General features: G+C 29.5%; 1 protein-coding gene across 1 annotated transcript; it reads right to left on the bottom strand.

Moving 5' to 3' along the window:
• Nucleotides 1-4724: 4724 nt before the first annotated feature.
• Nucleotides 4725-7080, bottom strand: LOC125840993 (high affinity nitrate transporter 2.4-like). Its single transcript, XM_049519987.1, has 3 exons — nt 6259-7080; nt 5834-5949; nt 4725-5391 (listed from the first exon to the last, which is right to left on the bottom strand). Exons 1-3 carry the CDS (start codon nt 7078-7080, stop codon nt 4725-4727), a joined length of 1605 nt encoding a protein of 534 aa, XP_049375944.1.
• Nucleotides 7081-16776: the final 9696 nt, after the last annotated feature.

Genomic DNA, 16776 nt, shown 5'->3' on the forward strand with positions numbered 1-16776 from the left:
AAAATAGTGTTTCCTAATTCATTGAATGACCTTAACGTAGCTACTAAACTATTGGTTCTTTGCTTGACTTCTCTTAAAGAAAATTTTGCACTTGCTATAATTTTGTCAAAACCTATCAAGAGTCTTGTTTCCCTTTTCGGAATACTTTACGTTCATTTTTACTTGTCGATTTTATATTAAAAATATGTGTGCATCTCAGACAACTTTGAAACAGTATAACTTTTTCGTGCTCTAGTTTTATCTATGACACCAAAAAGGTTTTAAATCGTCAATGTTGAGAGTAAAATTAGATATAAAATATTAAACTGTTGTATTGAAAAAATAATATAAAAAATTATCATTCTATTTATTATTCATTAAAAAATATGTAAAATTAGTATAATAGGGAACAATGAAAAATGGACGGAGAGCGTATTAACGAAGAAAGTGAAATGATGTGATTGGGTTAGGGTCCCATAAAAGTGGACCAAATGAATATTGAATAAGAAGGGTGCACACGAGTGGCCCTGTTTTGGTGCAGACTGCAGATTCTTGCTGTCCGCTCCATGTCGATTACCCTTTTCCATTGGAATGTATCCAAGTTTATGATACGTATTATCTGTTTTGATTTAGTAAATTTGAAAAAATTGTTAGTTAGATCAAGTTATTAATGAATTCAAAATTGTATCATACATGTGAACTTACGTTATGCCTAAATCTTATATATCACTTCACTTAGTATCTCCATTTTTGTTGTGGAATTTGGCTAAGTGTCATATGCAACACTAGAATACTATCTAAACTAAAAAAAAAAATCTCGTCTTATTTGATTAATAGTTACTAACTAAATGTCAATTGAGAAAGAAAAATAATTTCTTATCTTATTCTTAAAATAAATTCTGTTTGACAAAATGACTAATATTTGAGATCGAATAAATTATTCCCTCTGTCCACTTTACATATCCATTATAATACAAGTAGATATTCATTTTTATTTGTTCAGTTCAATAAATTAAGAGATAATTTATTATTTCATACTGATTTTACCCTTATTATTAAGTCCTACTAATCATTTTCAACATTCATATGACTTAAAAGGGTAATTAGGTGACATAGAAAAACTATTATTTTGTTTTAATATTTCTTAAAGGGATGTGCAGAGTCAAACATAAATAAAATGAAGTGAGTAACTTCTAGCCCAATAATTTTGTAGGGAACGAGAAACTAAAGAAACAAATTTGGAAACTTAAATTTGCAAAATTAATTGAGTCTTATTCCAAACTAAAACAAAGTTGAAAAACTTTCAAACACTCAAATACTAAATGCATCTAAGCTATAGTTATATATACTTATATATATATATATATATATATATATATATATATATATCTTGTGGCAACTTGTACACTTATTTTCACCACATATTTAGTTAAGAAATCACAATATAAATTAGCTTCTTCCCAAAAAATTAAACTATGAAGCAAGGTGATAAAATATTAAAGCACAAAAACTAATCATGAAACCTATAAAAACCCAAAAATCAAGATTCAAAACTATATACTAAAATTCATAAATAAATTAAACTTGCAAGCTTATAAAATTCAATGATCATTTCTCTCATGCCAACAAACAAGCATAGCTATGCATCTCCTGAGAATATAAAACTTAGCTTTCTGCTTCTTTGCCAAATCCTTGCACTTCTTCATCAAACTATTTTTCTTTGAAATTTTCGCGGTGCAACAATTTGCAGTACTACTTATAATAATGTTGTCTTCAATTTCAAATTCTTTTGGTGCCATGGATATGAAATTTAAAGAAGAAAAAAGAAAATTTATATATAGTTGGAAGAGGATATAATATAAATGTACATATGGTTTTTAGTAATACACATGTCACTTCTTTTTATAGTACTGGATCTGAGTGACATTTTGGAGCAATTATTTTGTGATATATAATATTATTATAGCTGTTGATATATTGTGTATTTATAATCAATAATCTATACGAACATGGCTAAATTTTTTTAGTAATTTTAGATATAATAATATTAACTCAATTGCTACTAAATAATTTTACGACAATAAATATTGTAGGTAAAAGAAAAATGTTTGTCACTAAATATGTTTGTTATTGTTGTAGTGTTTGTGCAAAATTTTTTGGATCTTGATTTAGGTGATGTATAATTTTGTACGAAATTTACATTTACTCCTTGTTGGCTTTTCAAACGTGATGGATTAGTTTCTATCATTTAATTAGTAGGGGAAAGGTTAGGTAATTGTACTATGTATATCAACATGGGTTGTTGGTGCAGTGGTAGGACTGTTTCACCCTTAATCAAAGGTCTTGGATTCAAGCTCCGGGTATGAATTTTTTTTTGTTGGGAGCGCCACCTCCAAATGAACCTTGAAGTACGTGATTTGAATTTAGTCGCAGCTCAAATGTGAACTCTAGATATCGAGTGGGAAACAAAACAAATAAACTGATACGGTATATACAGACTATATATTACCACATTTCACAGTGGCAATTAAAAATTATTTTGTTTAAGTTAAGACATTGTAGTGCAGTCGTTGCTGAACGCTGCATTTTAGTTGAAAAGGCGCGCTCAAATTTCTATCATTCATTTTGGATTACAAGTTTTAAAAGTCTTTATTTCTTTCTTAAACTCCGTAAGTCAAACTATCTCACATAAAATGGGACGGAGAGAGTACTACTTTTTATTTTTGGTATATTTATACCGATACACAAAAATTAGTCATTCTCTTAACGTATGTTACAAATTACCACCAAGAATGTGGTGAGAATGACTAAATTCTAAAAAAGATTATCATGTATCTATAGTCAAACAATAACACACATACTCCCTAGTCACAATTTATACGAAGTCAGTTTTAAAAAAAATGATATATTTTTTAATTAACTTAACATCAAAATATTTATTTTACCTTTAATAAAATAATTTATATTCACACAAATATGCATTACTATATCATTAGATTCAAAATTCTTTCTATTTTAAACTCGGTACTAAATTAAACTACATTTTATATCATATAAAATGAAACGAAGGGAGTAATTAATATGGGAACAAAGGAAGTAGTAGTACATTACGCCTCTCTTTGGAAACAATAAGAGTTCGTTTGGTAGAGTGTATTAGGGATATAATGCATGTATTAGATGTGTATTAGCAATTTATAACTAATGCAAACATTAGTAATTCACTCTATTGTGTATTAAGTTGTGTATTACTAATATCAAGGAATTCTAGGTATTAGTAATACATAGCATTTTAACACTTGCATTAGATTAAATAATTACAAAATTATCCTTAAAGTCTTTTCATTTTTTTTTGTCATAAGTTTTTATTTTTATGTTGATTTGTTTTTTAGTGTCTTTTCATTTATTGGTGTCTTAATAGGCTTTATGGCCTCTTAAGAATCTTAAAAAAAATCTAATTTAAATATAATTTGATCAAATATTTTACTATTGTGACGATAAATTTTAAGCAGTCCACTGCCTCACCCCAACTTATTAACTCAAAAAAACAAAACTTATTCTTTTTTCACATCCGTTATGCTTTTCTTAATTAGTAGTACATAAATTCATCCTTAAAAAAATGAAGGTAGAATTTTTTTGTTGTAAAAGAATCTAATCTTAGTTGATTAGTAATAATTAGATGTGAACAAGTAAATTACTACCTTTTTCTTGAGTTGATTGCATTACTTTCATGTATTTTATTAGTATTTGATGACAATCTAAATGCTTTGTTTTCAATGTAGACAAAAAAAGAAATTTCAATTTTTTACAAAAATATTTTGACTCAATAGTATAACTATTTAATATTATTTTTGAAAAAAAGAAAAAGAAGAATGAAGAGTTAATGATGTTTTAGCAAAGAAATATTTTTTTGATGTTTTAGCAAAGAAATATTTCTTTGATGTTTTAGCAAATAACTTTGTTGCAAAGGAAGTGTACAAATAAATATAGTGTGAAGGATATTTTTGTAAACATATATTTTTTAATAGAAATTATGCAAGATTTGTTATTTTTGATACATCAAACCAAACAATATATAAGAAATAATGCTTATATAACTAATGCTGGCATTACTAATGCACCCTATTTTACATTATTCTAATACACTCTACCAAACAACCCCTAAGTTTACTATTTGTGGTTAAAGTGAAATTTGTTTTGTTTTTTTTGACAAGTTATTGGTACCTTTGAAAACAGGTACCGATATAATTAAGGCACGTTCACGTGCATGACCAGGTACGGTGTGAGTGTGACCATATTAAAGTTTTACTTTTTCCTGCTCACTAAATCTTTTTTCAGTATCAAATTATTAATTACTCATCCGTTTCAATTCATGTGATTGTCAATTATTGTGACTTATAATATACTTATTACGTAGTTTACAAATATATAAATTTTATTGTACAAAACTGAAGATTTCATGGGCAAACTAACCGTTTGACTCTAAAAAAAATGAAATGTGTCACATAAATTGCGACATAGAAAGTATCTAATTTCTACCAGATTTTTATTTGAATTATAAGTTGATCAGTTTAGTTATAATTAATCTAGTTACATGACTATTTGTTATTTCTTAATTGTGTAAAGGTTAAGGTCTACAGTCTACACATCCACCAACGTACGTGTATATATATATATATAACATATAACAATGTAACTTTTCATAATAAATAATTTAAACCGCGATAGAGATCGATAACACACATAATTCACACAATAGGTGGTGTAGCATCCGGCGGAGTTGTCACGGAAACCACCCGCCGGCCTCTTTCTGACCGGCTATTCTCAGCAAACTTCAAACTCCCCTCATCCAACCCCTTTAACTTCTCCTCGTCATTCCACTCCAACCCATAATAATACTCTTCATTAAATTTCGCGATATTTTTACTAGGTGGTAAAAACATACTTCCCCATTGTGGAAAATGCACCAACGTGACGGGAAGTGTACACACCACAATCATCACACCCATATAGGACAATCCAGTCGAAGTTGAATAATTCGCGTTGGTAAAAAAAAGAAGTTGAGTTAAACCCGATCCAAAATTTCCACCAGCTCCAGTTAGACCTGAGATAACACCAAGTGATCGCCTCGAAATAAAAGGGATAATACCAAATGTTGCACCAGCTGCAGCTTGTGCACCAATTGAAAAAAGTATCATTGATAAAATTGAAATTGGGAGTTTTTCGGATTTTCCGAGGAGAATACAGAAGATTCCTCCGAATGTTTGGAGGATCCATAGATTCCATAGTCGACCTCTCATACCGAATCGGTTAGCTAAAACGTCTGAAGTTAGGCCTCCCAAGGGTCGAGCCAATATGTTAGCCATGCCAAATGTTGCAGCAATTGTACCAGCCGTTCGAAGCTTAAGGTTAAACCTTAATATTAAATCAAGAAAACAAAAAATTATAAAATGATATCTATGATCATCATTTCGTTTCTTCAATAACATGCTTTGATGAATAGAATTACTGTAGTCTAATATATTAATTATAACTTGTTATTAAACTAGCTAGGTTTCATGCTATAAAATAACAACTTTAATTTATTATTATATTGTCATTAGTTATAATAAATTAAAGTTATTATTTTTAGTCAGAATGATAAATTTCTAATTTTTTGTTTTACCCTATATGAAGCACAAATGTTATGATATTCTTAAAAAAATTAAAAATTCAAAAGTATTTATAGGTATACAAATGATAATGACAATTTTAAAAATATATATTTTCATAAATTTTATGCCGATTCAAATTAAGTTAGAGAACGGAGATAGAATTATGTTGAGTGGAAAACGATGAGAAAGGAAGATGTTCTTACCTATCGAAAAAGTATTCAGCAATGACATTATCAGTGGTTAATTCCACACCTAGTGACATCCCATATAGAAGAACAAAAATCCATGTTCTATAGTTTGTCACACCATACCAAAGAACCTAAATAAGACAACAATAAAAAATAAATTAAATAAGAATATTTGATACTTATCTAAAATAATAATAGTCAAAAATACATTTGAAGCATCATATTTTTACAAGTTTTTTTTTATCTGAATTAACTATGTGTTCATTATTTCTATCTTATTGAAACGCATCTCAATTATCATTTGTTTCATTTTTTCTACTTGAACAATATGGTGATATATGAGGTAGAAAAAAGGAAAGTTGATAGTTGAGATTATTTTGATAAATAATTGATGATAGTTTAGTAAACTCCCAAAATCCGATACTTCTTGATTAAGTTACCTTTGAGAATTTATCTTTTGCAACGTCTCCTTTCTTTTGTAAGGTACCAAGATTTCCATCTGGCAAATCTTGACCTAGCCCTAAAACCAATAAACCCATGACCACGTGCAACCATCCCGGTACAAAAAACGCGATCCGCCAGGCCGTGAACGGGGTGGCCCCGGCCTGGCGGATCAGCTCATAAAGTAAAGGCATGAGCAATTGAGTGGCCCCACCACCCATATTTCCCCACCCGGCTGCCGTACCATTAACTACTCCAATAATTTTACTATTAAACATCGTACTCATCCAATACTGACACGAAACAAACGTAGCTAACGAAAATCCAATCATGAATCGAACCGCGATGTATCCACCGGCCGACGACACGAACGACATGCAAAAAACCGTTGGAGCGGTTAACATCATGAGAAAAGCACACCCGTAACGCGGGCCTAACAAATCACATACCGCACCCATAACAAGTCTAGAAAAAATACTACCAGAAACCGAGGCGATACCGGCATTTCCTATGTCGGATTTTGTTAGGTTAAGGTTGTCCCGAATAATTGGGACTAAGGGTGCAGCAGCGAAAGTGGAGATGAAACAAGTGAAGAACGAAGTCCAAGAAAGGTGGAAAGTTGTCATGTGTGGTTTCGCAAAGGAGAAAATTTTAAAGACTTTTGATTTGTGTTCAGAATCAACTGGTAAGGCGAATTTCGCCATTGTGTCCGTAGGGATATTTGGATCTGATGTAACGGAGAAGGCGAACGCTTGTTCTTTCCCGGTGACGCCGTGCATGGAGGTTCCCGGAGAGCCACCAGCACCATCATTTTCAGCCATTGTGTTTTAATTAGGAGAATTATGAGATTGTTTGTTTTTTATAACATTCTAAGTATGGATATCCATAATATATACTATTGTCCTAGTAAATTGTAATGATGTTTTTTTAAAGTGCTCCATCTGTCTCTTTTTACTTGACCTCAGTTGATTTGACACTATTCATAAAATAATGTTTTTAATCTAAGATACAAGTAAAAAAATACAAAAGAGAGGGAGTGTATAAAACTTATGGTTTTGAAAGTGATCTTGTTCTCTGGTTATAAAACAAGTATGATTGATGTCATCACTCTTTGTAGGAAAAGATAAAGATATACATTAATTATACCCCATAGTGATACACATATTATACATAGGTTATATATATATATATACGTGTGCCGGCTAGGAGCAGTATGTACTTAATATAAGTGGATTTTTATTCATACCATTTCATTTTATGTAACGTGTTTAACTGAGTATATAGTTTAAGAAAACCAAATACTTATAAGACTTTTGGCTCGATCTTATATATCCGTAGATGGGATATGTTATTCTTTATGATCATAACAATTACTTTAACCAGTGAAAGAACAAAAGACATATACATACCAACTTTTTGAAATTGTGTTGAACAAAAGGATTCGGACCTGAATGATTTATTTATGACCAGGATGAATATTAGGCGAAATTAAATGAAAGTCCAATTCCACTGATGTTGAATCAAATATTGTTATTTAATTTATTTTTATTGTTGTATTTTATAAAATTCAATTATATTGAACTTAATAGTACAAGGTTCTCTGTCTTTTGATTATTTATATTTATTTATTTTTCGATTTTTTCCCTTTAAGAAGTCCTTAGAGTTTTCTATATAGTATAGTTGATTTGACAATATCGTTCTTTCTCATTTTGTTGTTTTGTTTTTGAATTATATGCCACATGCCGAATGGTTGCTTTAGATTTTGTTTAATCATATGGAAAAATAAGTTTTTAAATCTTTAGAATTGTTTTAAATTTATGTGTTTATTTTCCAATAAAAAAACTATGGAGTTGTTCTTTTTCATTTGTTAGGTACCACTTTGTGAAGTTGAAATTTTCTCCGCAGCATATGGCATATACCATGACAGCCTTATAATTAAAAACAATACCAATAAAATTAGGTGAAAATAAAAAAAGGCCTTTCCAACTATATGGAAACCAACAAAATTTGGATGAATGCGTTTATCTTTTTCTGTTAGTTTCTTTACTATATTCTTGGACCAATACATAAGCTAGTCGTTTAGATGGACTCAATTATACGATATTGAAATTATCTTATCGTGATTTTTTTAAAAATAATTATAATAATAATATACTTAAAGTGACTCCATAAGTGAAATCTGAAGTTTCTAAACATAGTTGTCTCAATCTATTCGTCATTTTAGTAGTTCATAACAAAATTAATTATTATTATTTTCATTTTCCCGTAATTAGTATAGTAATACGGAGCGTTTCATATCCAAAATGAAGGCCCATATATAGATAGCCGGCCCAATGCACATGATGATCTTTTAAATTACAGAAATCTGACATTTTAGTTTACTTATTACCATTATCCCCTATAAGTTTTACAAATCTCCAAAATCCCTCATTTTCGCGCATCAGATTAGTGTATCATGTATAAAATGTAATGTATGTTACTTAATGATTAATGTATCTCGCGCATCAGATTAATGTATCAGCGCTTATATTATTGTATCCGTTTGAGGGATTTCTGTAATTATAAACTTTTAAGGGATAAATTGTAATTTTGCCTTAAAAGTATGTGATTTCTGTAATTTGCCCATTTTTAACAATATTGATGTTTACACAAATAGCTGAAAAATATTCAAGAAAGTAAAGGGAAAATGGAACTTGATATACATATATTTTATACTAATTATACATAATTATACTAGTAGTACCTGTAAAATAACACAATTAAAACTTGAACGTCTTAAACATGGTCATTGGGTTGTTCTCTTTATTAATTTGTAATGGTATTACCCGTGTGTAATGGCAAAGCCAGAATTTTGGATAAGAAAATTAAAAAGATTTAATAAATGGCATACCTGGAGAATTGCAATTGCCAGGTATTTCTCTTATATTATTAAGAACAGTAAGAAGATTCAAAATTATAATTATGTACATGATTTTTTTTAATCCTATATATGTAGTATATAACTCCGACTAACACTTTGTTTGGATGGTTGTTATGTATTGTTTCATAATGTATTGTGTTGTATTGTATTGTTTTAATGAATACAACATTTAAATATATTGTATCGTTCCCTGTCACTACATAATGTCACATATTTCTAATTTGAATGATAAACCTACAAGAAATTGTAGGATACGGGACAAAACTATTATGAAAAAGTAGGATAAATGATAAATTAGAAATGCTTCATATTTTGCCTAATTAAAATAATCTAGTAACCCTGTGTGGACCACAAATTCTACAACTAAAATTATATGTACGATTCCACAACCTGGCCTTTTAATTTATGTTACAGTACTGTTTTTTGTCAAAACTAAAATAAAATTATACATCGAAATAGTATAAAATTGTTGTATAGTGGCATGACTTTATTATTATGCAGGTCCCAACGTGAAATCTGTATCAGTATTTATATTGTGTTTGGTAATTGTCTTCAATATTTTTATTTTTGTAAGCATGAAAAAAGGGAATCTAACATAGAAGAATAGTACGAGGAACCATGTGCTTGGAGGTTTTTATCATGTTACAATGTTTTAAATAGCCAACAACATAGGAATATGTTAATTTTTTAATCTATTTTTAGGAACTCTCCTTATAATGAGGAAGTAAATACCTTATATATATATTGTTAATTTCTTAAACAAAAAATACTACTTGTATTATATATGTACCCCCATTCCATTTTGTCTGGTTCAAAAAAGAGCAATATATATATAGAGATTATTATTTTTTGATTTTAACTTCATATTTTAGATTATTTTTCTCCGTCAATATTTTTCTTATTTAGTTATGACTTATAAGAGATTTTTCGTTGTTTTTTCCTATTTCATTTTCAATGGTGGGTATTTGGTAGATAACTATTAAAGAATGAAAAAAAAGTCTTATATTAATGGTTAATGAGATGTGTGGTCTCTTTATAAGACTTAAATGACAATCTTTCTCCATTTGATCTAGATTTTGGGTAGGGTGTTCGTGGTTCGGTTTGGATCGATCGGTTATTGATTAAAATCAAAACCAAATCAATCTAGTCGGTTTTTAAAATTTCTAAAACCAAACCAAACTAAACGAAAAAATAACCGTTGGTTTTGTTCAGTTTTTCTGGTTTATTCAATTTGAAACTATGATTTTTTGAGGACTTACTATCTCGATAGACACAAACACCTAGCACATGAACAATTTACAGAAAAGCTAATGTTGGTTCAATTAAGTAATACTAGAGTTATCATTACACAGAGAAAGTGATTAAATTAAGAGAAAATGTAACTATTTTATGTGAAGTAGGGTAGGTAAAGAATAAAATGAATTTTGATGGACATGAACTTAGGATTGTTATAGTTGGGCTAAAAATGTTGGGCTTGAGAAAATGGTAAGTTAAGGACTTAGGTTAATTAAGATTTAACAAAATATTTATATTTTATTTATGAATAATATATAAATAATTAAAAAATTTATATATCTAATTTATTGGTTCGGTATGGTTATTTTTGCGGTTGTTTTTTTAGTAAAACTAAAACCAACCAAATAACATCGGTTTTCAAAATTTAAAACTGAACCTAACCAAATCAAACCAAAAATTAATTTTTTAATCTGCTTGATTCGAATTACGTTCGATAGGATTTTTTAACCATAACCAAGAACAACCCTAATTTTGGGTATCAATTAAGCTCAAGATCTAATTTTACAACAACAATACGCACTTAAAGTCTTTGGCACATTTTATCCTTCATCAAAATCTTAAATTTTTAAAAAATAAATAGATAAGATAAAAAATATTTCTTCTCTCTCTTTTTGAGAAGAGAAAGTTTCTACTAATATTTATTTTGTGGGTAGCAACTAGCAAAGAATATTGACAAAATGGTACTCAGTTGATACCATTCATACACGACTTGTGATAAAATTCTTCTTTAATTACTTTTTAAACAAAGTTTATTTCATATTGACGGTTATTTTGTTGTAATTAAAAATGATAAGCATGGCATAATTTCTAAAAAAAAAATGTTTGTTTTAAAAATATCTTCCACCTTATTTAAAAGGAGAAAAAAGGTTTGATTTGAGAGACCTCATGATTATTTTTGTCATTTTTATTGTTTTATTCAGGACTAACTAATTCTAATACTATTATTCCATGACCCGATAGGGATATAACTAGAGTCTATTCGTATGAGTTTATAACTTGTGACTTATAATCATAAGTCTTAACTTGCTTTTGACTTATTTTGTTAGTTTAGCTTAAAACTAAATGTTTAAAAATATAATTCAAAACTATTTAAACTTAAAAATACCTAAAATAAGGCAATTCAAACACATACTAATTATTAATCAAACAAGGAATATTTTATTATTATTATTTTTAACTCATCCCTGGGAGCTCCCATACTTTTTGCTTTCTTGATGACTCGAATTCATAGCCTTCAGGTTGGAATTCAGGGATACTTATCATTCAAGCAACTCCTCTCGTCCAAATAGAGTATGTACTAAACTTTTATCCAAAAACTATTTATGTTTGTACAAGTACAATCCAACATACCAAACGTCCCTTAATATATAATACATACTTATAATTAAAAAAACATAAATATAAAACATGCCAATAATTAATTGGCTGAATAATTCAACCCAAAACCCTATAGTACTAATTCTCCACTCATATAATATATTCTCTCTCTCTCATAGAAGCACACAATAAAGCTCACTAACTCATGGCATCCATAGATCTATGCACAGTCCAAAGTTTTTTTCCCCCTTTATTCATAAGCCATGGCTCTTTTAATTACTACGATTTTTTTTTTAATTCTTTGAAACCCTAAAAATTATCATATTTTTTTGATTTCACATATCAAGTTTGTTGATCTAGTTAATATGTGTGTCAAATACCCTTTTGTTGATCTAAAATCTCAACATATATGTGAAGATCATACTCTACAAAGATCTGCCCTTTTTCTTCTTATGTAATTGTTTATGCATAGCTTCTGATATTAGATACTTATATAAGCTCGACCAATCCAGATTCGTGTAAGAGGAAGCTTTGATAGGGATTTTTCGTCTATAGGGTTTGAATTCGAGATCTTACTATATCTTTTTGGTGGTCTTTCTCTTTTCTTTTTTGTTTTATTTATGTCCCGTGGTATTATCAATCTGAATTCACATCACATAAGATCCAATTAAAATATATTTCATCCGTCCTACCACATCCCACCCTTGATAGTCTTTTTGTTCTCTTAATTTACTTGATTCTACTTTTGATTTATTGAAAATTGATGTCATATGATTCCAATTGATGGCAAAAGTAGTGTGTTTCAACATATTTACCTTATTAAATTTAGGGTTTTATAAAAAAAAAAAAAAAACTTTTGTGTACAACAATTATGATTTTGTTTTTTTTCAATGATAAATGGTGATTTTTTTAGTCTCCATAGGCATCATGAGTTGTTATTTGCTTTAATTTTGTTCATCATATCTCTTGGTACACACAGTCGTTGTTTGCAAATGCAGCACTATTAAGATTCTCAAATATTCGGCATTAAAATGCAATTAAATGTGAATCTTGATGATGCTGCATTAGCAATAACCGACTAAAGAAACTATTGTCATGGCCCCTGCAAAAGAATGACACAAATTTAATTTTATCGGATGCTTATTTCTTGACTTCCAATCATGGTATGTAATTTCCTATTTCTTCGAGGATTTAAGTTGTATATGTCATGAATATTATTATCGAGAGTGACAATTAATGTTTTATCTTATAAATGATCTGACTGTGTAAATAATTCTTCGAACGATGTAACATTATCATTGTTTCATGTCTTTCCTTGAAATTGTATCTTTTGTTGAAGTTAAAATTAGTGAGTAGCCTGTAGGCAGTAGGTATGATGCTGTTATTCTTTTAGCAAATTATTTGGGTTTTGACTTGAGTATAAATAAATTCTTTTTGTACTATAATTACCTTAAAATAACTTTATCTTAATTTGTCTAGAAATGTATCATAGCCACATTCCCACTAAAATGTAATGTGATATCATTGATAGTTAATTTATTGCTAATCGGGGTGATTTAAGTTATATATATTGACACCAACATGGTTGTGGTGCATTGGTGGGAGTGTTTCACCCTTAACCAGAGGTCTCAGGTTCGAGCCCTGGGTATGGAGAATCATGTTGGGAGCACCACCCTCAAATTGGGCCCTGCAGTACGCGATTCGAATTTAGTCAGAGCTCCAATATGGGCTTCGGACATCGGGGGAAAAAACCAAAAAAAGTTATATATATTGCCAGATAATTGGCATGTTATAATAGGTTATTTGTCATTTGTTATAGGTTACTTATCAATGTTTGTAGTACGTGTTAAAAAGAGTTATCTAAAAAATATTTTCTATGCCATTAAATGCTTAAAACTTACAATCAAGTATTTTTTTTTTTGTGGATTTATGTTATATATTAGTATTGCATATAGTTTTAACACAATTAGTATAACTTAACATGTTAAAGTAGAATAGAGATTTATTTATAATAATAATTAATCTTATAAATAAACTTATGTAAATGCTTTTACATCGTCAATATATAGACTTTAAACTCTATTTTTAGTCTATGACAAATAAATTAGATTTCTTTCGTTAAACAAAACACTTTGGATTTACTAAATCAAGACCAGTAACATGAAATTTTTAAAGTCAATACAAGACATCTTATGGTTCGTATTAGGATCTTGAATAATCCGAATTTAGGAATCTCATATTGTAAGATATTAAATTAAAAGGGGAAGCATTTTCTGTCCACATTTTTTCATATTCAAAAGTTGAATCCCCATAATCTTTGGTTAAAGACAAATGAACTTATCCATTAATTTATCATAATCTTTGGTGATAAGTACTATTCTTTGATTTGGTGTTCGGCCTAGATAAAAACTCGAAACTTGAAGGTTTTTGGCTTGATGTCCCCTTTCATATTTGTATTTCTCTTTTGATTGTCATGCCACCCCACCACCTCAGGAAGATACCTTGGGTGGTTGATTATAATTTTATTTATTTACAATTTGAATAGAAAAAAAATTATGCAAATGTCTCTTGTGTGCTATTTTTCAGATATCTTATGTGTAAACCAAAAATAAATACATAAAAGGCTGCAAAATTAATTGAAATTTACTAGAAGTGTCAATAACAACAATAACATATTCACTGTCATTCCATAAATAGGGTGGAGTTGGAAGAGGTGAGGTATATCTAGACTAAGGTTAGATATTGTTTCCAGTAGACCATCAACTAAGAATAATGTTTACAAATTAAAATAGGTTTGAGAACAATAATTTGTATAGATCTCTACTTTTGCAGAATGCAATACTTACAATGATGTTCATTCACCTTTTTTGGTTATTATGTTAGAAATTAAAGTCATTTTGTACCAGCAAACATATAATAGTGCAGCAAGATGGAAGAACAAATTATACAGGTTGGTCCCTCTATTTCTATGATCAAAATGTACCACATTTAATATATATGCCATTTCAATCAATTTTGGTCCCTCCATAAGTACTATTGAGCAGTAGTAGTACTTTTTCTTCAAGTAGATTATATTGTGAATCCAACACTAATGTTCTGCAGCTGATTGATGTGTTCGTATATGGATTCTGAACCACAATTCTTTGGTATAATTTACATAAATCCTATAGTGTTAGGAGCTAATTGCATTATTTCCCTACTATTTTTCAAAATTTATGGATTTCGGATACATCACAGAACTTTCGGATACATTAACAGACTTCGGATACATCAACAAACTTCCGGATACATTGGGGAGGGATATCCGAGAGGGCAGGGATGTATCAAAGAGGGAATAGGACATCCGGATACATAGGGTAGGAATGTATCCGAGAGGGGAGGGATGTATCCGAGAGTGAAGGGATGTATCAGAGAGGTGAGTGATGTATCTGAGAGGGAGATAGGGATGTATCTGAGAGGTGAGTGATGTATCTGAGAGGGAGATAGGGATGTATCAGTGAGAGTGAAATGATGTATTCAAAAGGGGATTTTTGAAAAAAATTTAAATGATAATTTTTTTTTAGAGATTATGGTAAAATAAGATGTGTATTTAGGTAATTTTTCCAATTCTTTTTGCTTACTCGGGTTTCTAAATAGAAACTATTTATTTTAGTATAACTTACATAAATCCCATAATGTAAGACCTAAATTACATTCTATCCCTACTCTTTTTTATTTTACAAAAATCCCTTAAAATATCAGCCATCCGGATACATAAGTTTCACCCGGATACGTTAATTGTGATACATTATAAAACCTGTCTGTTGCGCTTAATATGGAATATAAACATAAAATTGATTTTCTTTCCATAAATCACACAGATCTGATAGATATCAATTCATTCCAATCTGTAACAACTTCACAAAATTCAAAATTTAGATTTTCATCTTCTCCATCAATTCGAAATCATAAAATTTTCACGGGAGGAATTGCCCTTCTTTGTGTTGTTGCATCTATGGAAGGATTGTTGATTTTCAACTGTATAGAGGGGTACTCTTATCTGTTACTCGCTTTTAACACATTTCTTTGCCCTTTCTTTTCTCAAGAATTCCAAAAATGACATGCACTTCGTTCTCTAAAAAAAATAAGCAAAAAGCAATTTTAATATGGAAGAGAAAGAAAGATAATGGGTCTGTGAGGTGTTCACTGAAGATTGAAGTAATTGATGATGCAATAATGATTGATATTTCTCAAGTTGGAAAAAGTTGCTCAATTGATAAAAATATCAAGGATTTTGATGGAAAATCAGGAAGAAAGAGAATGCAAACCAAATGGTTGCGATAAAAGCAAAAGTTAGGAATATGATGATTACTGGATAATCAAGAACTCATGGGGTACATCGTGGGGAGTGGAGGGATATGGATATATAAGAAGATACGTTGATTTGCCATATGGTGTTTGTGCCATTAATTCATTGATTTTTTATCCGACGAAGGAATTATCTTTTGTATTATCTCATTATCCATCTCCGGTCGTTCAATCACCTCCTCCACCTTTCTCTCTGCCCTCTCCATCATTGGTATATAGTTTTTTTTAATGTATCATTGTTATAGTTTTGTTTTGTCGTTTTGATGTGAATATGAAAGTCATGATACATTAGTTGTGAATGACCCGCGTGTATTGTAATTTTGTATCTAGATATTATGATGTGGTCATTATTTTGTATTCGGATGTGATTTGTATAAAAATGTATCATCATAATAAATTATATATGATACATGTAATAAATGGATTAACAATTGAGACATATCAGATACGTTTTGAATATCGAGTGTGTGTATCACAGATTTGTATAATGTATCAGGTTATTATTGTGTGTATTGTACATATAAATAGTGTAACGGTTAAGATATGTAAATTATTTGTTTTGATCAAGACCAATGTGGATGATACATTAATATATATTAATATCAATCTTGGATTTTTGTGAATGGTTGTATCATTG

Source organism: Solanum verrucosum, unplaced genomic scaffold (assembly GCF_900185275.1).
Source record: "Solanum verrucosum unplaced genomic scaffold, falcon-dt-bn FXZP01000196.1, whole genome shotgun sequence".
Lineage (NCBI taxonomy): Eukaryota > Viridiplantae > Streptophyta > Magnoliopsida > Solanales > Solanaceae > Solanum > Solanum verrucosum.